We start from the raw sequence: 23,682 nt of genomic DNA, 5'->3' as shown, positions 1-23,682 counted from the left end.
AAGAGCTGAAACCAGATATCGTAGGAATAACGGAAACGTGGTGGAATGACAGTCACGACTGGAACACAGGTATGGAGGGGTATGTGCTGTTTAGGAAAGACCGGAACAGAGGTAAAGGTGGGGGGGTGGCATTGTATGTCAATAGTGAAATAAACTGTAAAGAAATAATAGTGGATGGATTAGACAACTCAGAGTCCGTCTGGGCAATACTTACAATGGGTAATAGGACTTCTAGAGCCTCTCCGGGGATAGTGCTTGGAGTGTGCTATAGACCGCCAGGATCGACCCAGGATATGGATAAGGAACTATTTAATGTGCTTAGAGAAGTAATAAGCAATAGAAACTGTGTAATTATGGGGGACTTTAATTTCCCAGAAATAGATTGGGGAACAAACGCTAGTAGCAATAATAGGGCTCAGATGTTCCTAGATGTGCTTGATGATCAATTCCTCCATCAAGTGGTAGCTGAACCGACGAGGGGGGAGGCCATTTTAGATTTGATTCTGGTAAGTAGTGAGGACCTCGTTGAGGAAGTGGTAGTAGGGGACAATTTGGGCTCCAGTGATCATGAGCTAATTCGGTTTAAAATACAGGGAAGGAGTAACAGAATTAAGTCAAAGACTAGGGTTTATAATTTTAAAAAGGCCAATTTTAACAAATTAAGGGGACTGGTAAGGGAAGTGGATTGGGCAAACGTATTAATGGATTTAAAGGCAGAAGAAGCCTGGGATTACTTTAAGTTAAAGATGCATGAGCTGTCGGAGGCCTGTATTCCCAAAAAGGGAAAAAGATTACCAAGCAAGAGATTTAGACCGAGCTGGATGAGCGACCGACTCAAAGGGGCGATTAGGAAAAAACAGAAAGCGTACAAAGAGTGGAAGAGGGGAGGGATCAGTAAGGAAATGTACCAAAGCGAAGTCAGAGAATGTAGAGAGAGAGTGAGAAAGGCCAAAGGCCGTGTAGAATTGGACCTAGCGAGGGGAATTAAAAGCAATAGTAAGAGGTTTTACAGCCACATAAACAGGAAGAAAGCAAAGAAAGAAGAAGTGGGACCGCTGAAGACTATTGCCGGAGAGGAGATTAAAGACAATCTAGGCATGGCGCAATATCTCAATGAATATTTTGCGTCGGTGTTTAATGAGGCCAATGAAGGGATTAGGGATACTAGCACCATTACAGAGGGGCGTTCGGGATGGGGGATTACCGTATCCGAGGTAGAAACAAAACTTGAACGCCTTAATGGGGCTAAGTCGGGAGGACCGGACGATCTTCATCCAAGAATATTGAAGGAATTGGCGCGGGAAATAGCGGGCCCGTTAGCGATAATATTTAATGAATCTGTAAACTCGGGGGTGGTCCCGTTAGACTGGAGAATAGCTAATGTGGTTCCTATTTTCAAAAAAGGGAAAAAAAGTGATCCGGGTAACTACAGGCCTGTTAGTTTAACATCTGTAGTGTGCAAGGTGTTAGAGAAAATTTTGAAGGAGAAATTAGTTGAGGACCTGGAGGGTAGTGGCAATTGCGATAATTTACAACATGGTTTTACGAAGGGCAGATCGTGCCAAACGAATCTGATCTCCTTCTTTGAGAAGGTAACGGATTTATTAGATAAGGGAAATGCGGTGGACCTAATATACCTGGATTTCAGTAAAGCGTTTGATACTGTACCCCATGAGGAATTATTGGTTAAACTGAAAAACATGGGGATCGATTTGAAAATCCAGAGATGGATAAGGAATTGGTTAATGGGGAGAATGCAGCGGGTCGTATTGAAGGGTGAACTGTCGGGTTGGAGGGAGGTTACCAGTGGAGTTCCCCAAGGTTCGGTTTTGGGACCCATTTTATTTAATCTATTTATAACTGACCTCGGAACCGATTGCAGGAGTAGGCTGGTAAAGTTTGCGGATGATACGAAGGTGGGAGGCGTTGTAAATTCGGAAGAGGATAGGGATATCCTGCAGGGAGACTTGAATGAGCTTGTGAATTGGAGTGTCAGAAATAGGATGAAATTTAATAGTGAAAAGTGTAAGGTGATGCATTTGGGGATGACCAATAACAATTTTAGTTACAAGATGGGGACGCATTGGTTAGAAGTAACGGAAGAGGAGAAGGACCTAGGGGTCCTTGTAGACCGCAGGATGACTATGAGTCGACAGTGTGACGTGGCGGTGAAAAAAGCCAATGCTGTCTTGGGATGCATTAGGCGAGGTATATCTAGTAGGGATAAGGAGGTCCTGCTTCCGTTGTACAAGGCGCTGGTGAGACCTCATTTGGAGTACTGTGTGCAGTTCTGGTCTCCCATGTTTAAAAAAGATGAACTCAAACTGGAACGGGTGCAGAGAAGGGCCACTAGGATGATCAGAGGAATGGAAAACCTGTCGTATGAAAGGAGACTAGAGGAGCTTGGGTTGTTTAGTCTGACCAAGCGAAGGCTGAGGGGGGATATGATTGCTATCTTTAAATATATTAGAGGGATTAATACAAGGGAGGGAGATGAATTATTCCAGCTTAGTACTAACGTGGATACGAGAACGAATGGATATAAACTGGCCGTGGGGAAGTTCAGGCTTGAAATTAGACGAAGGTTTCTGACCGTTAGAGGGGTGAAATATTGGAACGGGCTTCCGAGGGAAACGGTGGGGGCGAGGGACTTGTCTGGCTTTAAGATTAAGTTAGATAAGTTTATGGAGGGAATGGTTTAATGGTAAAACATAGTTGTCAAGGAAAACCAAGCAATGGTAGGTAAATAGCATAATGGCTAAAAGGGGTCAGGATGGAGACTCTTGCCTATATGCTCGGGGTCTTACTGATCGCCATATTTGGGGTCGGGAAGGAATTTTCCTCCAGGGCAGATTGGCTGAGCCTCTGGAGGTTTTTCGCCTTCCTCCGCAGCATGGGGCAGGGATCTCTAGCAGGAGGGTCTCTGCCGATTGAGGTCACTAATAACAGGATTGGGGACTTCAGCAGCAGAGTCCAGGGAAGGGGCGGGGATGGTTTTATGGCCTGCAGCGTGCAGGGGGTCAGACCAGATGATCATAATGGTCCCTTCTGACCTTAAAGTCTATGAGTCTATGAGTCTATGAGTCTCCTATGTTGTACCTCCCAGTTAAGTATTCCCCTGTGCTCTACTGTTATAGTCTATTTGCTATCCCAATACAATGGTAGTTATTGTCAGGAATATGTTCATAGTCATATCTTACCCTGTTTTTACACTAAAAGGCAAGTACCATACCTGTAACTTGAGTAGGTGCAATTACTTGACTTGCACTTGAAGTAGAAGCTTCAGGGCCAACTTCAACAGGTATAGGAGGGGAGGTTTTTTCAATCACTGCTGTTTGACATAGAATGGAAAACAATCATATTTAAGATATATTTCAACACATAACACACAGTATTGAACTAATCTGACAGTATGAAGGTTTTTTTGTAATTTATGCTTCTTTGATTTTAAATAAGAAAAACAGTTTGAAGATTTTATAATTACACCACTTGTGAAAAAAACCCTTTGTACTGGGTTAAACAAATAAAGAATGTCTAGTTGCCACATTTTTTGCACCTAAATTTAGACATCTAAATCTAGATTTAGGCACCTCAATGAGAGTCCCCATTATCAGAGGTGGATTGCACTCACAGCACAATGGACTTCAAACTTCGTGTTCTCATATTCAAGGTCATCCACCATTTCACCTCAGCCTACAATATCCTTGACTCTTAACACTTTGCCTACCCTTTGCTCCTCCAGTGATGCCAACTGCAACTCCTTCCACTCCCGTTTCCTTCTTCTACTCCTGGCTCTATGACTTTTAACATTCTGCCTCCTGTTCATTGAATGTTCTCACAAAACCTGTTAGCCAAGCCACTAACATCTTCTAATGAATATCCCTTCAAAAAATCCACGTCTTCCATGTTGCTACAAGTAGTGCACCAATTTACCATTAAGAACAATAGTAACTTGAATGGAACCAAAATGTGCACACTCAGTAACAGTCATCATGTGGTCTAATTGTCAACCTTCTCATTTTCGCACCTTTGGATTACTCTCAAATGTTATGTCCAGTTTGAAGTTAGAGTGTAATTTCTTTGGGGCAGAGACAATGTTTCTGTATTCATTCTCTAAAGCACTTAGCACACTTTTAATAATAATATTACAAATTTTAGTTGTTGTTTTGTATTATTATTCCCTTTATAATTTTTCTAGGTAAAGAATTTCACTCTTTACAGTACAATCCTTCCATTACACTCCCCTCATGTCACTCCTATTGACTTCAATGGGAGCTCTGTGTGCAGAGCACTGCAGAACTGGATTCGGAGAAACCAGTTCTGCACGCACTTACACAAATAGTCCAACTGACTTTAATGGGGCCGTTCTTGTAAGGATCTTGTAAGGAGTAAAATTATTGCAGGATCAGGCCCTAAATTTGTGACTCCAGAGTTTCAAATTAGCAATTAGATTCTGAAACAGAAAGGAACATACAGCAAAATGTAGTATTCCATTCTTTGATTCACAAGTACTGTCATCCGCTAAAAGAGGAGTCAAAAAGAGTTACCTGGAAATTTTGGATGCAGGTTAATCGTTGAAATCCCAGGAGAAAGCTGAGGTTGACCAGGCTCTAGCACAGGTTTTTCTTGATCATCAAGTGAAACTAATTCCTAAAAAAGTATTTAAAAATTTACAATTTGAAGATGTGATTTTAATGCAGTTTTCTGAGTTGTGTGGGGAACTATTGTCTGGAAAAACAGTTGCTGTTCTTCCATATCTAATTCATGTTAACAGCAAACTAAGTATTACTAATTAAAATATGAAATAATGGTGGCATACCATGCAATACTGCCATTATCTGAAGTGGTTACTCATAACATTGGTGTTACCACTCATGAGCAGCCCCATCTCCCACTTTAGAACAGTTCAAAAATATATTTAATTGCAGTTTAGAGTGCAATTTTATTTTATAAATATATCTATATCACAGATATAGGGCACACTCATGAGCATCTCTGTAGGCATTTGGCTGACAGAGAACTTATCGCAATGGTCATTGTATTAGACTTTTTATTTTAATAAATTAGAGATGCTTGCATCACTATGGAAGAGTGAAGTGAAGCATAGCTATTGTTATCCCTAACAAATCAAAGCAGAAAATATAATACACTGCCCACTGCAATATATTGCTGTAATGTAGGGGGGCCTGTTTTACATTTCTTAATTAGGCAAAACTGTCACTGGAGTAAATAAACAAATACTAAATAAGCTCTTTATTTGTGTGACATCTAATTATTTTATTTTTAAAAGCATTTTGATTCTTCTGTAGCTAGGGGAGGTACTTAAACACTGTAATCAAGTTGCCTTTCAATCTTTTTTTTTTTTTTTAATAAACCAAACAGACTGAGCTCTTTACGTCTCTCACTGTTATACATATTCTCCAGCTCTCAAATAATTTTTTAGTTATTTTCTTCACTGTCTCCAATTTTTCAACATCCCCTTAAAAATGCTGATGCCAGAAATGTATACACTATTCCAGTATCAATCTCACAAATGCTGTATACAGAGGCAAAATCCCCTCCCTACTCCTACTCACAACTTCCTTGTTGATACATCCAAGGATTTCATTAATCCTTTTTGCCATAGAATCACATTAGGAGCTCATGTCAAGTTGCTGGTCCACCAGGACCCCTAAATTCTTTTCAGAGTCACTGCTTTTCATGATACAGTCCTCCATTCCGTAGGGATGGCCTGTGTTCCTTGTTCCTAGAAGTACGGCCTTCCATTTGGCTATATTAAAACACATTGTATTTGAATGGTCTCAGCCTACCAAGCAATCCAGATCAGTCTGTATGACTTCCCTATTTAACCTCATCATGGAAATTTTTGTCAGTGGTACTCTTGCATGCTATTCATCTAGGCCTCAATTCAAGGAAGCACCCCCATTCAGGATAGCACTTAAGCAGATGCTTAAAGCCCATTAAGCACATGTTTAAGTGAGTTGCTGAATACAGATGGAGTGATGAATCAGAGCCCTAACCTTTATGAACATATGATGAATCACAGTGTTAGCCCTAAGCAACTATGACTGATGCTTTTTCATTGTCACTGGTAAATTTCAGTGGAAAATTAAACAATATGTGTACTACCAATGAGTCTGAATTGCCACAGCCTCAAACAGTAACTATTATATTCTCATATATAGTACATTTCTCAGAACTGAATGCAAATCCCATGGATCCTCTATTGTATTGTAGTTATTTTGTGAAAGCATATAATAAAGAATTCATGTTTTACCTTATCAGGGGCTGCAGTTGCCACTAAAACCAGAAAGGAAAGAAAGGAAAGGAATTAACTAGTTTGAATAGAAAGAATATATATCAAAAACATGAGTCATTTTAATGTGTTCTGAAATTATTTCTGCATTCCAGGCCTTAGTACCATTTTAAAACAATTAACCAAGAAATTATCATCAGATTTCAATTTCCACTTGGCTGTCTCATAAAGACTATGGACCTGATTCTGATCTCACACTGGTACAGATGAGAAGTAACTTTGCAAAAGTCAGTGGACTTATTCTGATATAAAACAAGGTCAGAATCAGGCTCTATAAAATAACACAGCCTGCCATCTCATCCGCTAACTTTCAGCTCCATAAGCTAGTTCTTATCTAATTTTCCTAGAACTTGTCAGAGCTGCTGGGAAACACAGTGATGCCTGCAAAACTACAGAATTGTATTTTAAAGCATTTGTTTTTATGTAGTAATTTTGTTATTGCTGTTGATGTTGTGAGCCTTGTGTATATTCTTGTGAATTAAGGGGGAAAAGGGAGAGTGAAGGACCCAAATTAACCACATCAAAAACATGTGCAATTCCTGAATTTGGCTCAAGGAATACTTGGGATAAACATTACGGGCCAGATCCTTAACTGGAGTAAATCAACATAAAGTCATCAAATTCAACAAAGCTCCATAGAGTTACCCTAGCTGACAATCTGGCCCTGTAGCTCAGATGATGACTGTGAAAATGATTTTTATAATATTACTGTATAGCACTGTTATTGTAATGAGACACAGTTTGTGAAAGGACTAAGCATGTATATTATGGTTAGGGCCCTACCAAATTCATGGTTCATTTTGGTCAATTTCACATTCAAAGGATTTTAAAAATTGTAAATTTCATGATTTCAGATATTTAAATCTGAATTTTCACAGTGTTGTATCTGTATGGGTCCTGACCCAACTCGGAAGGCAGCAGTGCAGATGGGTGGCATGGTATGGTATTGCCACCCTTACTTCTACGCTGCTGCTGGTAGGGCACTGCCTTCAAAGCTGGGTGCCTGGCCGGCAGCCGCCGCTCTCTGGCCACCCAGCTCTGAAGACAGCGCAGAAGTAAGGGTGGCAATACCGTGTCCCCCCTACAATAATCTTGCGATCCCTCCACAACCCTCTTTTGAGTCAGGGCCCCCACTATGAGAAATGTTGGTCTCCCCCCCGAGAAATCTGTATAGTATAAGGTGAAAGTACACAAAAGACAAGACTTCATGACAGATTTCATGAGGGAGACCAGATTTCACGGTCCGTGATGCGTTTTTCATGGCTGTGAATTTGGTAGGGCCCTAATTGTGTTACCTGGTTTCAGTGAAATTTAGGGTTTGTCTACACTTAAAATGCTACAGCAACACAGCTGTGGTGCTTCAGTGTAGACATTACCTATGCCAATGGAAGGGATACTCCATTGATGTACGTAATCCATCAATTCTTTCATCAGCCTAGCACAGTCTACACAGGGACTTAGGTCGGCTTAAGAACGCCACTCAGGGGCGTGAATTTTTCACACTCTTGACTGAAGTAGTTACACTGGTCTAATTTTCTAGTGTAGACCAGGCCTTAATAATGAATTTGGCAGAAACCTGGCATGCAAGATATTGTTTTGTAATTAATTTTTGTTTTGGTATTAATCTGCTCAGTTGTGCAGTATTTGTTGTAAAGTAGCAAAATATAAAACAAATAGAAATGACTTTCTTGCCAAGTTTGTCCCCAAAAGTTCCATATTAAAAAAAAAATCTTTATTTTACAAACGAAAATTTGTTGGTAGTTAGTTACTCCCTAAATGTTGTCAACTGCTTCATAATCTTTCAAAAATGAGAATGTTAACATTAGATTAAATATTTAAGCTTGAAAATGTAATGCATCTTAGGTATTTTTATATTATCCTAACCACTGATAGATAAACCTGAGACTTTTAAATCCTGAAAGAGGGCTACTGTCAACCCTATGTAAGTTTCAAAGACTATCTTGAATGTAAATCCAATGCAGCCTCTCTAAAGGATGCCGTTTGCTAACAGTTTAATTCTTTTAAAATATGGCCCCTGTTCCAGTCAGAAAACTGGCCCAGCATCTGTGGAGCCACTGTTTCTATTCCCTCTCCTTTGAGGATTCATCCCAATTATGGCCAAGGAGCACACAACACATTCTCAAGAGGTTCATGACTTATCCTAGTCTGACTGTATGCCAGGCTGGCCCCCAGCATAACTCTAGTATGGCAGTGTGGGAATCACACGAGAAGTCCTTGCTCTGCCCTCAATACTGGCAGACAGGAGGAAGGGTGGAACAGCAACCTATATCCCAGATCTATGCCACTGGAGGAGTCGCCTATGCTGCAATGATTCTTCTCTTGCAGGCTATGCTGGCTTTAGATTCAGTATGCACCTGTAATGTAGCATAAGTGCTATGCTAAAGGCTCCCCAGCCTGGTGAGTCTACCCATTACAGAGCTGATGAGCCCTGCAGGCTCCTGGCCTGTAATTTACCCACCCTTAAGTGAGGAAACTGTCATTAATGGAGCATGCAAATCTCTTGATAAGGACCTGTTCGGTCTGTGAACGTTAAACTTACTTAAACTGGAGATATTCAACTTGAGGAGCTTACAGTCTCTGCTGGCTTTACCACAGGAGCAAGGCATCCTTAGCAGAGGTGTTCTTAATAGAGTTGATCAAAGTTTAATTGGAAATGTGATTTTTTCCACCAAAATAGACTTTTGTCAAAATGAAAATTTCCATGGAAAATATCCAATATTGACTAAACAAAACAAAACAAAAATTGGGAGGAGGGGGTGTCACCAAAAAATCAAAACCGGATTCTTTTTTTTCCCGTTTCCAGCAACCAAAAACGAAGCACTTTTGGCCCAATGCTAGTTTTCAGTAGAAATGTTATGGTTTTCCATTGCTGTAAACTGATTTTTCCCCCCAGTTTTTGTGGGGGTTTTAAGACCCCAACCCCCCACAAAAAATTTTTTTCATGAGAACAAAAACCATTTCCTCAGCAGCTCCAGTTCTTAAGCATTGCAGGTAAATTGAGCATAGAACCTAAGAATATTTTGCATTTCAAATGTCAAAGGTTGTATTCAATGTATAAAAAGGATAAAAATTCTAACATGCAGGTGCATCATTACTGACTTCAAGTGAGCACAGTGTTTTTTTAATATGCGTAATTTTAAAACTAGCGAGTCAATTTTCTTCAAACTTTCCTGACTTTTTACATCTCCCTGAGTTCTATAAAATTTAGAATTTCTAGCTTCAGTTGTTTTGATTTATCCTTGCACAAAATTTCTGGTGGGAAAAGGGTAAATTTCATTTTCGGGCTGAGACTAAGCATGGAAAATTTCAGCTCAAAAGGAACTGTGTAAGAAAGGTATGAGCAACTGAAAAGGCGGAATTAGAAAAGAGAGAATCCCTCGAGTTCTTTAAAATACCAAGTAGTCTTTATCTTCCTTTCAGGGCCTAAACAGGTTGACAATTCCTCTTCAAAGATTGAAAAGTCTGAAGTCTCTCCCTCTACTTATGTAATTCGTATTATAGTAGATGGAACTCACTTACTTGAAAAGTATCTCATATTTTTTCTACCTTCCTGATGCAGAAATATCCCTGAGCGTTTCAAAATGAAGGCTGCCAAGTTCAAGGTAGGATTTTCCAATGCAAAACAAATTGACTATTTACAATGTTTGTTTGTTTTTTCAATTAAAATGTTAGTTTTTTTTTTTTTTAAAAAAGGAGCACCAGGGAATTGATCCTCAGAAGAAGTAAATCTATGGTGACTGCATTTCCCATGAAGTTCTGCAAAATTTACTCAGACATTTCCAACTGTTGCCCCTGTGAACCAGTTGCATAATTACTTCTTGAAAATAACATATAAAGGACTCAAAACCATCACAACACTCCTCACAATCAGATTTTTACCTGCCTATATTCTGTTCACCAATAGCGTGTTGGCAATGCATTTATTTTTGCACATGCTGCAGGCTGTCTGTATTTCTTTGCTTCTGCATTCAAATTAAGCATGTTAAAAACAGGCCATTTTAAAGCTGCTAATGGTATTTAGAGGAGCTTGCAGAAACCCATGCAAAGATTGAGAAAAAAAACTTACAGAAAGAGGCCTCATTGTAAGAAATAAGACACTAATGAGAGTTTTCATATTTTAGAGATGCCTAATATTATTACAGGAATCCTTATAATAGAACAAACATTTTCTGTTTCTATTACTCACAAAAATTAGGCTGAGCTATGGTTTTCTCTCTATGTAGAGTTTTCTGTGTACAAGGGGAGCTATTGTATAACAATGGCTGAGAACTACAGTCTGTAGCATAATTCATTCGGTGACATGGAGCTCTTCATTATTAAAAACCCTCGAATTCTATACAAACACTGTATAAAAAGGATGTAAAACAGAAGTACATGCACAGAAATAGCTATCTACTAAACTACAGTTCAAGATCCTTTTCCACTCTCACCTTCTTGCACAGCCACCTCGGGCTCACTTTTCTGTGAGAAGGTCAGTGCCTCCACTGGCTCTTCCTTTGCTGGGAGAGGTGGAGGAGAAGTACCTTTAGCAACAGGTTGAGTAATCTGGGTCTTGCCAATGACAGGTGGCTGTACTCTAACTGCAGGGTGATGATATAGCTTGTTTCTATGAGAGCCAGAAACCGTATAACCCATTCCACCAGGGCAGATTTCCTTAAAAGCAGCTAGATTTGGGATGGGAAAATATTCCTTTTAAGAGTCTAAAAGTGCAATATTTTGACACAATGGAAAATATAATGAACACAAATCAACTCTGCTACGGTATGTACATTTTTATAACAAAATATGCTATATTTAAGAACAAACATTGCATGCTAATATTGAATACTTCTGAAAAATTACTTTAGGACTTAATTCATTCCTCTATAAAAGGCTTTTCCTTCAGTTTATTATTTCTTTCTTCAGCTGTGTTAAATATGCCTCTTCATCTGAACCATTTTTAATTAATCTAATTCAAATAGTATGTTATTTCTGAGGTGACGTTTCATCTGAAACTTGCCATTGTTTATAGAGCATAAGTAACTAGGATTTATGATTTCTATAGTTCCCTTTTTGAAGTTGCCAAAGAATAAAAACTAGCTTCTCACTACCACTGAACCAGAGACATCAAGCTGAAAAATCTTGATTTATAACTTTTATTTAAGCGATATGAATCAACTACACTAGAAACCTGACATAGTCCTTGATCTACAGCCCACTGAACTCAACATGAGTGAGTCTTTCCATAGACTTCAGTTGGCTTTGGATAATGCCCATAATGAATGTTAAAATTCTAGTGAAACAATGATATACTCCATATATCCTAACATGGAGTTACCTGGTTTATAAATCAATCAGTCACTCAGAATAAGTGAAATTGAATGAAATTTTACCATGGAAAAGATTATTTCAGTGAAATACTAATATCTCCTACAATTTGAAAAGTTCTGCTGGATACTTCCTCCTTGCTGGGGAGGAGACCACTGAAAAAGTGTTATCAGCAAAAGCATATTTTAGATTGGTGTTTTTAAGAGTCATGTGTAGCAATCTGACTTTAAAAACAGTGTTATTAGAAAAGTAAAGATATTTTAAAAATAGGCAATGAAAAATACATGAAAAATATCTCATTCTAAAAAATATTTTGTCATATAGTAATCTTTAAATGAAAGATAAAAAATGTTTCAGTAACTCAAATGTGATATTAATAAATGATTTAAAGGAAAGCTGTGGCGTGTCTTTCAGAAATCTACAACAACATGATGTCTATTTTTTCTTAAAAAATAAAATTAAACTAATATCAAAATATCTCCAGAAGTAAGGGTTCCAAAGGTCCCCAAATATATAGTACCTGTTTCACCCTGCAATATTATCTTCAAATTAAATATACAGTGGTGATCTTGCCCCACTGAAATTTAAAATGTATACTGAATCCATTGTTCTGATTCACGCAGAAATAACAGGATTAAAATATTGTAGTATGGTATAATATTCAAAAAATAACACGCCTTTCCATATGTGCAGAAAAAACAACAACACTTCATCTGGATTTTTTAAAAGAGTATTTCTTTAGTACTTGCTAAGAGGGCTGATATATGATCAGATCATCTCTAGAAGGGAGGAGTGGAAATCCTGCTCATAAATCTATCAGAAGAAAAGGTAGTTGAAGCTAAGCAGCATCTATTCTGACCCCACATTAGTCCCTCTGCATGAACTCCAGGTTCTGAGGTTTGGGAGTTGTAGCAGGATGCAGAGGGCCTCTGGCTCTGTGATCATCCCACCCAAAATAGTGGATTCTTGCACGGTGCTTGAAAAACTGAGCTGGCAGAGGTGAGAAACAAGTTAGGGGTTTAGTAGGAGCAGGGACTTATTTTCATCACTGCTCTAAATACAATCAAGTCGATATGTGGGACAATAGTGCCCAGGGGGGAACTCAGATAATCTGGCCCTTCATGTTCCAGTGATGATACTTCACAGCAGCGGAAGATCTACCTCTATATCTTGAAATATTAATGGAGTAGGAGGCCAATCCCCATAGACTTTTCAACAGACCACCAATCCTTGCCAGCTGAAGAGGGTGATGCAGCTTAAACCCTGCACTTTAAAATTTGCTGAGTTTTTCATTTAATTTTGATCCACCCAGATCTTTTTACAATGGAGGGCATGATCTAGCCTATTGCATGCTTTTTCACTCCTAATTTGGACAGTACTTTTGCAAATGGTAATATATTTTATTAAATGGCTACCTCATGTTTTACCCACCTTAAAAAGGGGCTCAAAATATATTACAGGGCAAAGTTGTAAACCAGCCTCCAATTTGGCACTTGCAGTCAATTGCTGGTGCAATTTTGTAGGGACAACAGATGTCATTTAGAAATCCACTGAAGTCACAAATGAGGTAGTTTGATGTCTATATAACCTCACTTGTGGGCACAAAAGTGGAGAACAGATTAAAGTCCATTTAAAAATGTGGCCCTTAAATATGTTTCTTACTTCTAAAATGATTACATACAGAAGTTCTACTTAATTAGGTGCCAAAAACAATATTACAAAATAATGTCCAAATATACTCCACAGATTTTTCATTCTGGTGAACCCATAAATCTGTGAAGTATATTTGCACATTATTTTGTAATATTGTTTTAGGAATCTAATTAAGTAGAACTTCTGTATGTAGTCATTGGATCCTACATTTTTTTTTGCAGTGTGTTCAGTGGGAGTTTTAGTAACGCAAAAGATGTAGGGTGAAATTCAAGTTCCATTGAAGTCAATGACAAACTCCTTTTATCTTCAATTAGGCCAGGATTTCACCCACACAATCAGGCTCCCATATTAATAATTGACTTTTTTGTATATTTTATATTCTCTCACTAGTAAACGAATATATTAATTTATTTAATTAGAATAGTCACTCTAATTACATGAATAGCATACAGTATTAAAACACTTATTTTTATTTGAGAAACAACTTTTGCAAAAAGATATTTGTCCAGTTCTAATTTAGACCAAGCAGGACACAAAGCCCTTCCTAATCTTTAGAATTCTCACAGGAACCATATATTGTTCCTGCAATTAAATAACTAGTCACCTGATGAGAATATTGTTCCATATAAAAACTGCTCAAACATTACTTGTCTGATAGTGAAAAACAGATGGACTTAAAAAGTCACCTTTGATGTATGAACTATCAGTCAAATATTCATACAGGAAATAATGTCCCAAATATTCAAAAGTAACTAGTAATTTTGATTGCTTCAGTTTTTGGAGCCCAAATTCAAACATCTTAACGGGGCCCAGTATTTTCTGAAAATTAGATCCTGTTATGATGATCCACGCTGGACAGCCAAACATTTCCAGTCACTTCTGAAAATATGAGCCAATGTACCATAAAACCATGCTTTAGATAAGAATAAAAATTTCCTGTGAAATGATTATGGTATCATACCAGTGACATCTATAGCAGCAGTTTCAGTAAACACAGTGTATTATTATAGTTCAAGTTCTATTCTATCTCCTACAAATCCAGGAACCTACTAATCCACTAAACACAACTGAAACAATATTAAATTGAATACACATAATGGTAATAAAATTGAGCTAGAACAGTGAACTGATGTTAAGTGCTTTTAATCATTTGTTTTACTATACATCCAAATGAAACAGTGAACTAATCTTGAAATGAAGCCTTAAAAGATTCAGAATTCTGACATTTAAGTTTTAAGTAACATTAGATAATAGGCATTTTGAAATAATCCTTACTACTCACATTGAGTAGTATCTTAGTCTGTGAGTGCCTTCACTAAAACCAATGATCCCATCTCTTTGGTGTACCAAGTTGATGACTGATGCATCTTTTTAGTTCAGTAAGCCTTTTTAAAAAAACAAAACCCAACTGGACTACTCATGTAATAAAGTGTTACTCAAAGTAAGTAAGGATGGTAGAATCTCACCCTAAGTGTACCACAAGTGATTGTTTCATCCAAAAGTAATTTGTAATATTTAATTTTTAAGGTATTACTAATCCGATGAACCCATTCTTGGCACCACCCTACAAAAATGTGTTAGAAACATATCGGAAAAAAGCGGGGAGTACACTTGCCCACATGTAACTTCCGCTATTTATAATGAAAACTTAATGCATGCAGGTGGAGCAAGCTATTTCCCAAAACCTTCCATCATTTTGTTTCTGCCTTTTATGTTTGAAAAGTATTAAAGGCACTTTGGTTCAATTTATCCAGATCCCTGTAAACTAACCTTATCTTCATGTTACAGGAATTAGTCATTTAAAATCCCCCGCCCCCCCACTGAGATGGGTCTATTTGTTAAATTGGAAGCCTACCATTACACAGCAAAGGAAAATCCCATCTTTGTTAGGAATGCTTGTTTATCCAAACAATAAAAAAGCTGTATTGTATTTTTCTATTAACATTTACAAAACCAGCAAGAAACTACAGGATACAAAAAATAGATAAAATGTACGAGAGGATATAGTACGTACACTGCATACATTGTGTGAGTGAACGTTTGAGGTTTTTCTGGGCACCTCTTACCTGTTCCTGGAAGGGGACATTTCTCACAGTGTGGGCCCCAGGCCTTGCCAACACTGCAACAGCAGAGCTGCTTGCTGAGCTGAACAGAGAGAGGGTGCATGCACTGCTTTCCTGCACTGACAAACCGGTAACAGGGCCCTTTCTCTTCAGAGACCATAGGATTATCAGCTGCAGCAAAAAGGGAAGGAGGACGCTAGAGTTTACATGAGAAACACCACAGGAGTTCCAGCACCAGCTAACAGGATTAACACTGTTATCTGCCAACAATTTTTTAAAAAAATGCCTGGGTCTCTCAGTACTCAGGATATAAGGAAGATTTCTTATTTGGCATCAACAGCATCTGAATTCAGACGAGCACAACACAAAATTGATATTTTAGGCATCAAAGCCGGTGTTCACACCAGAAGTTGCCATGCTCTAGCAACACAGAATTAGAAACAGCTCTCTTTCCCATGCATGAGCACTACAGCATAAGCTTAAAGCAGGTGAACAGTAATACAGAACACTGTCAGGCTACAGTCACAACACCACTCAGACTTACAAAGCCATACAAACAGATGGGACTGCAAAAGGGCTATTTTGAGTATTATATATCAGACAGCTGTTCTTAAATGGACAAGGCAATTAGATATTTACATTTCACTGCATTTTATACCTTTTAACAACAACTGGTTGATTATTTCTAGTCCTGACAACAAAAAGACATTTTGCAATTAAAACAGCTAAATAAAGGGAACAATTTTAGATTATCCTGCTTTTGTTTCTTTCACCAGACTTATGAGCTGTTTGCTGAAATAGTCAGTTAGTAATGCTGCAGGCAATGCTCCACCTCACCTCACCCTCTTTGCTCTACCATCTACCCCCTCAAATATTTGAGATTAAATATTCCACTGAGATTCAAAATTGCTCTGGTCCAAGAAAATCACAGTGCTTTAGCATATTTTTGATCATTGCACATACAAAGGATATAAACTTTGCCTAGTGTGGACATAATATGAGGCTGAGATCCATCCAACCTTAATATTTAAACAAAATAAAGTTGACAGAGCTGGGTGAAAGGTTCAGTTAAATCAAAATAAGGGCAAAGATTTCAGAGATGTGGAAATCAACTGGAAATGTCAGAGCATATATGCAAACTAATTGTAATGTAATTTTTAAACTATAAGAAGTTACTTAATATTTGAGCATCAACAGCCAGCGACATAGGACAGTGACTAAGTCTCAGAACTCATGTCTGATGCAATATTTCGGGCTATGTTGTGTCTTTCCAAAGGCACAGACACATAAGGTCGGGGGAAAGAGGGGCAGAGATTGAGCTTTATATATATTTTCCCCCTACCCCATCAGCTTTTCACATTAGAAATTCAGGTATTGCCTACCCTGTTTTTTCTATAAGACACTATGGTCAACTGGAGAAGTCGTAAGTTTATGACCTCAGAAATCTGAAGCAAGTAAAGCCTGATTTAACTAAGGGAGGAAATTATTCTTATTCATGCTGTTTACAACTTTTTCACTTTGCTAATGCCTACTTAACTCCAACACCCAAGAAAAATTTTGAGAGAAAAGATGTTTTTTGTTAAAGATTCAACAAAACAGAAATTAGAAAGAAACATTTCAAGTATCTCCATTAATCTTCATGGTGGAATTTCACTGAACAATATGTGACGTCTCTGCTTATGTAGTTTTAAACTGACATGACTTTTTTTGCCACTTTATCACACTACAACTACATACAAACTTTTAAGTTGCCCCAAATAACTAAATAAAGTTTCTTATGTATTTGCAGTACTGCGCAGGTTTTCCCTCCATCAAGCACAGAGTAATAGAAGGAAGAATACTGAGGTGACAATCTCATTATCAACGAAGCAAAAATGGAAAATTGTAAGGGTGATTTTCTTTTGCACTACTGCATTCTGAAGAGCTTTCTCCCACTAAATATCAGCATTCCAGATTATTTTTCCCAGATCTGTTAACAAAACTTGAATTTATCCTGGGACATGTAACTTCAATCCTTTCCATATTTCTAAGGTTGCATCTATTTTCTTGGTAGTACCATGATGCCAGCACCCACACCCATCTGGCATGCATCTCAGACGGCTGTAATAGTAACAAGTGTTGATACCATGGTGGTCAGAAAGCATGTCCCCACCACCCTCAGGGACACACACATCCTTTCCACGATAATATCAATAGAGTTCCCACCACCTCCATTTTTGAGTGGAAGGGACATTCCCCAGTCTCTGCTTTCAAGTTGACATCCCCTCCCAAAGCTCCCTGCTGGGTCCATTCTAGTGAGGGGAAACAGAAAAGGAAAGATACATTCTTCTCATTCCCTTCCCAATATCACTGAGCAAAGACTTTGTCTGTTACATTAAAAGAATAATAAATCAAGTTTTTCCGCAAGTGGGGCTCAGACACATCATCCAGAAATAAAACATGCCTTCTCTGAATGATAATCACCAGCACTACTGAGGCTTTTCGTAATCCTATCCTTCGCGACAGCCTAATATGGAGAGGGACAGCAAGGAGAAGCCATGATTCTAATGTGAGTACTTTTATTATTATTAATCTGTATTGAGGTAACATTAAAGGGTCCAATGAAGACCGTGGCTCAATCACTGTGATAGGTTTTGTACAAACCCCACAGGAAACACAATTCTTGCCTAGAGGAGTTTATAATCTAATTTGAAACACGGCACAACAAGTGAGTTTAACAAAAAACAGGTGGGAAGGCGGGGTGGGGGGGGAAGACAGAGGTAACAGTAACAAAATTATGCGGTTTCAGCAGTTCGGATGGTGAGTAAAGATCATATTTAGGAAATGTATAGGAAGGAGTGGCAGGATTTAGACATCACCTGGATGCGCATGTTTAGAGGAAAGGTGAAGCAAGTTGCCACCCAGATTACATGCCTGAACTAAAGGGAAGTGGTGTCATCAACCATGAAGGTAAGTATCACAGTAAGGACATGTATACTTGATATTTGAGGTAGGGAGATTGCATACCTAATTTCTGTGATTGCAGCATTCAGTGCTGGTAATCATAACTAAGGGTCATGTGTGGAATTCCAGTACAGGGTGCTCATATCAAAATATTACCATGTAAATAGTTACTTCATATTTCTAATGTCTCAATATCCTTTTGACTTACTTCTCTGTCCTAAATGTTGTTTGTAACATCAACCAATTCAGTATCATGCTGTTTATTCTCTCATCAAGAGCCTAAATGACAATGTTAACTATAAGATCCATGTAGTATTCAATTAGACACCATTCCCATCTAGAGCTGTTCAGAAAATATATAAAATCAATATAAAATCTGTAGGAGGGAAAACCATTTTGTGTGTGTGAAAAATATCAATTTCGACAAAATTTTGTTTAGGGAAAAAAGGTGGAAAAAAAAGTGTCCCTTGCAGTTATAGTGAGGGAATGTCTTAAAATCTAAACTTTATTAAATATGTCAAAATATTATTGTAATTCTCTTATAAGACATGTATAATTATATCAGAAATCCCATGGGTATTCCATCCAAAAAAGCTATTAAATCATTCAGGAAAATCATTAACTCTAAGCACAATGATATCCTACAGCAAAAGGCTAACCAGAGATAAGAAGTCTGTTGTATAATTGGTCTTTTCATTTCCAATTTTAATTCTTATGGTTTCACTTCAGATAAGTACTATATATTCTGTGGATCATTAGTTTGATTCTTTGTAAAGCTACCATTTGGGAGAAAAATAAATGAAGATGTTGGCATTGTTGGTCATGTACAATTTTATGATATAATTTTATGGTACATAAGTTTTTGAATAAAAGTTGTTATTCTGCAAAATGACAGAGGCATATTAATTATTTTATTTTCTGTTACTAAGAAAATGTGCCATGTTAAAAAAGAAATCATCAGTATTTCTCTGGAAAAATTGTTCAAGTTCAGTTGTTTTAATTTTCCTCTGCCACACACGTTCCCTCTGCAAAAAATATAAGGTGACAAAGCCTTGGGGTTGGGAGCTGGCAGAGTAGCTGGAGGGAAACTGAGACTCGGAGTTGGGGTGGGGATAGGACAGGCATTAGAACTGGCTGGGCAAGGACATTAGGACTGGAAATGGAGAAAGTAGCAGAATGGGACAAAGAACCTGGAGAGAAATGGGGGTGGGGACAGGGAGCCAGTAAGTGTGGGGAGACAGAGATTTGATGAGGACCTGGGGTGTTGGAGACTGCAGGGCAAGAAGACTGGAACAGAGAACCAGTGGAACTGGGAGAAGGAGATGAGGGTGAAGGGGGGAGAGATCTGAGGATGGGCAGGGTGCATGGGAAGAACTGGACTGGCTGGGCAAAGTGACTGGGACGAGGAGCCAGGGAAGAGTGAGGGACACATCAAGCTTGGACGAGGAGACAGGGAAGAAGATTGGGACGGGGAATGTGGACTGGGGGAAGTGGAGGCCAGGATAGGAAAGAGAGAGATTGGATGAGGAACTGGGGGAAGGGAGGAACAGGGAATTGCTGGGCAAGGAGACAGAACTGGGATATGGGATGAGAAGCCTGAGGAGTGGAGATTGGGAATCATTTTGCGATAATTGGGCCTACAAATTTACCCTAGTTATGACTTCAACTGTAAACACAGTGAAAGTTAATAAATAATAAAGTTAATTATAATGACATTTCACAATAACCTATAACAACAAATGCTGATGTGAAAAGGTACAAAAGCAAGACAGAAAAACTGAAATAGTCCAAACAAAAAGGCCTCCTGATATAATTCAAAGACTGTGTTAAGATCATTCTTGGTAAACAAGAAAAGTGTGAAACCAGAAATCAGTGAACCAAAACTTGTGTGTCGGAAAGTAAGCCTAAATAGTGGACAAAATAATGGGGATGAGCTATTCCACTCACTATTCCCTTTGTGGGTCCTTAAAGAAAGAGACTTTGCTCCACCATCTGGGATGAAACAGGATTGGACTTTACCAACAACAGCAACAACAGCTCCAGCCCATCTCAACTAACTTATTTTCTCTTCCCCAAAAGGACAATTATTACCAACTCAGATACCATCTAAGAGTCTATCAAACAAGAGGTTTTTCCTTCTAAAAGCTCTCTCCAGCTAAAGGGAAAAGGAACAAGGGATGCTGTTAAAATGAAAGTCTTATATAATACTTTACATTTCAAATTTGTTGTTTTTCCTTCTTTTCTTTATCTTTAATAACAAGATAAAAGGATTTTTAGTTGTGTGTTTGCCATGGTACTAAGTAGGCTGAGGTCTCTGTATACCAAACCCCGACCTTGTTTAACACTGTTTACTGTTGGACTGTGACCGGGTTACATTAACACCTTTAGTCCATTTATTCCATCTAAAGTAATACAGCAATGGCTAGGTGAGGAGGATGTGACTGGGATGAGGAGCTAGTGTGGAGAAGAGACAGAATGGATGCTGAGACAGGTTGGAGGGAACAAGGCAGAAGGGGTAAACCTGGGGGTGGGAGGGGGAGGGGGGCAGAAGAGTCTGTGCCCACTGGAGAACTCTGCTCACCAGAGCCTGAAATGGAAAGAATAGTTATTTACCCTACAGTAACTGTAATTCTTTGTGATGTTGTCAATGTGGAACCCACCATACGTACGCATGTTTCATGCATGAGATCAAAGCCTATTGATAGCACTGTCTGTCAGAGCCGCGCATGTGCCTTGTGCCTCCTCATGCTCCCTTATGAGGGCATAAAGTGAAGAGTAGCTATGACCCTCCCTCAGTTCCCTCATAATTCAAACCCTGTGTTGCTGAGGATTCTAAACAGCAGGGATATAGCATGGTTCATGGGAGCCACACTGACTACAACATCTTGAAGAACCACAGTTACTGTAGGTATGTAACCATTCTTTCATCTTTAAGAATGTGTCACTGTGGAAGCCACTATAAGGGACTGGCAAGCAGTATCACCTCAGAATGCCGGGAATGAGGAACTTTAGTTGCATTAGTGAAATAAAGACTGAAGTATTGCTTTCCAGAACTTGGCATCAGATCTAGCCACCATGTCAAGTGCGTAATTTTTGACAAAAGTTTCCACTTTGCTGCTTTGCAGATCTGAGATATTGGCATTTTTCTGAAGCAGACCAAAGATGCTGCATGTACTATGGATGAGTGTGCCTTGACTGATAACAGCTGGAGATACATTATCTAATCCACTTAGAGATTCTCTGTGATAGAATAGCTGACCTTTTGACAAACTGGATTTAGCCATAAAAAGATGAGGAGATGATCTAAAAGGTTTGGTCTTATCAAGGTATAGAACCAGGTTGTGGAAACATCCAAACTAGGCAGCCTTTTGCTCTCATGGTGTTGTGTGGTTTTGGGGAAAAGACCAGTAGGTTAAATCAACTGATTCAGGTGAAACTTTGAGAGCAATGTACGGATGAACTTAGGGTGCAGTCTCAGAACCATCTTGTCCCTGTGAAAGGATATGTAAGGAGGTACAGCCATACGGGCATGGAGCTCGTTGATCATTCAGGTCAAGGTAACAAAAGGCTGCCATGAGAGTAAAGTGATGTACTGAACAATCCGATAGTGGCTTGAACAGAGGCCTCATAAGTTTTAGGAGGACAATGCTGAGATCCCATATAGGAGTCTGGTCTCTAACAGGTGGATAAGTATGCAGAAGACCCTTGAAGAATCTCAACACCATTGGATGGGAGAAGACCAAGTGCGATTGTATCAGAGCGTTACAAGCTGATATTGCTGGAAAGTTGGACTTTGACAGACCTAAAGGCCAGTCTGGCATGTTTCAAGTGTAGCATGTATTTGAGGATGTCTGCTATCAGGGCCTCTACTGTTTTCATATTATATTGGATTGCCCACAGGGAGAACCGCTTCCACTTGCAGGAGTAGGTATTCCTAGTAGATGGCTTCCTGTTTTATATGAGAATTTGTGCAACCTGTTGAGAACAGTACCTGTCAGCATTGCTCAAGCAGCCAATATCCAAGGCATCAGGTGAAATGACTGCAGGTCTGGGTGCAATATCTGATATAGTTCTAAGATATCATGTCCAGGAAAATCAGGAGACGGGGGGAATCCGAATGGATATTTGCAAGAGGTCTGAGAGCCAAAACTGCCTTGATCAATAGGGAACTATTAGAATCAATGTGGTCCTGTCCCATCTGACTTTGGATATTACCCTGGGTTTGAGGTAATCGGGAGAAAGGCATATAGGAGGCCTGGAGATCACTGTAGCAGGAAGGAGTCTGGTAAGTGACTTAAGCTCATGCCCCCTCTACAGCAGATGTTTAGGCACTTATTGTTGTCCTCTGCATCAAAAAGTTCTATTGTGGGAGCCTTCCCTGGCAAAATATTGGCTCTATGCTGGATGTCTGCAGAGACCACTCATAGGTTAAGAAATCTGCCAAGTCATTGCTGGTTCTGGAAGGTGAAGAGCCAGTGAAGTTACCCTGCGGTAAAGGCACCAGATCCATGGCCTGATGGCTTCCTGGCAGAGAGAGAACGACTGAGAGCCCCTTGCTTGCTTATACAGTGCCTTGTGGATGTGTTGTCCATCAAGATCTGGACCTGGCAGTTCTGCAGAACAGGCAGAAATGCTACACAGGCCAACTGGATGTCCCTGAGATCTAGGATGTTTGTATGCAGCTCCAGCTCATCCTGGGACAGGGCCCCTTGCATCTGCAATTGGTTCAGGCAGGCACTTATGAGTCATTGCTGGGGAGGGGATAGAAGGGAACCCCATGTCATACTTTCTCTGAGTCTAGCCATTGAGCCAATTCTGGTAGGACTTGGGGTGGGACTGCAACTCTCTTGGTCATGTGATGCTTGAAAGGGGAGTGCACCAACCTCAGCCATAGCTGTAATGGCTACAGGTGAAATCTGGCATGCAGCATCATGTACCTGCAAGCTGACATGTGACATAGCAAAAGACATTCATAGTTTCCAATGCCAGAAGGTACCATTGTGGTCCTCTAGTCTGACCATCATTATTGTCAGATTCGATTTTAGATCCTTCATCATTGACTGGAGAGATCAGAACCTGTGCTCTGGTAAAAAAGTTCTCACCAATGAGAGTCGATCACAGCTCCTATTAACACCATCATCTGTGATGGTGTAAGAGACAATTTCTCATAGTTCACAAGGAGTCCTAGTTGAGAGAAAAGGGAGAGGATATAATCCAGGGCTGCAGTGGCCTCCGCTGGGACCTGCCCCTGATCAGCCAGTCATTGAGATATGTGTAGATGTGGGTTCCCTTTCACCTTAAAAGCTCCTACTGCCAGGCATTTTGTGAATCCTCTCAGAGGTGTGGAGAGTCCAAAGGGTGGAACCGTGTATTGATAAT

General features: G+C 39.2%; 1 protein-coding gene across 16 annotated transcripts in view; it reads right to left on the bottom strand.

The window, feature by feature from the left end:
- Positions 1-23,682, bottom strand: part of LTBP1 (latent transforming growth factor beta binding protein 1) — a 333,039-nt gene that overhangs the window by 106,552 nt on the left and 202,805 nt on the right. For 4 of the 16 annotated variants that reach the window (XM_008174437.4, XM_042848435.2, XM_008174449.4 and 1 more), the window contains exons 11-15: positions 15,364-15,531; positions 10,768-11,001; positions 6,278-6,300; positions 4,548-4,650; positions 3,233-3,331 (exon numbers count right to left, since the gene is read on the bottom strand). In XM_008174437.4, the coding sequence (XP_008172659.2) occupies positions 3,233-3,331; positions 4,548-4,650; positions 6,278-6,300; positions 10,768-11,001; positions 15,364-15,531 (627 nt within the window). The remainder of the gene's footprint in view (positions 1-3,232; positions 3,332-4,547; positions 4,651-6,277; positions 6,301-10,767; positions 11,002-15,363; positions 15,532-23,682) is intronic. The other 12 variants (XM_008174441.4, XM_042848437.2, XM_008174453.4 and 9 more) reach the window with 8 other exon arrangements.

This window comes from Chrysemys picta, chromosome 3 (assembly GCF_011386835.1).
Source record: "Chrysemys picta bellii isolate R12L10 chromosome 3, ASM1138683v2, whole genome shotgun sequence".
Taxonomy (NCBI): domain Eukaryota; kingdom Metazoa; phylum Chordata; order Testudines; family Emydidae; genus Chrysemys; species Chrysemys picta.
The sequence above is the reverse complement of the archived record's forward strand: the minus strand, read 5'-3'. Positions and strand labels throughout refer to the sequence as shown.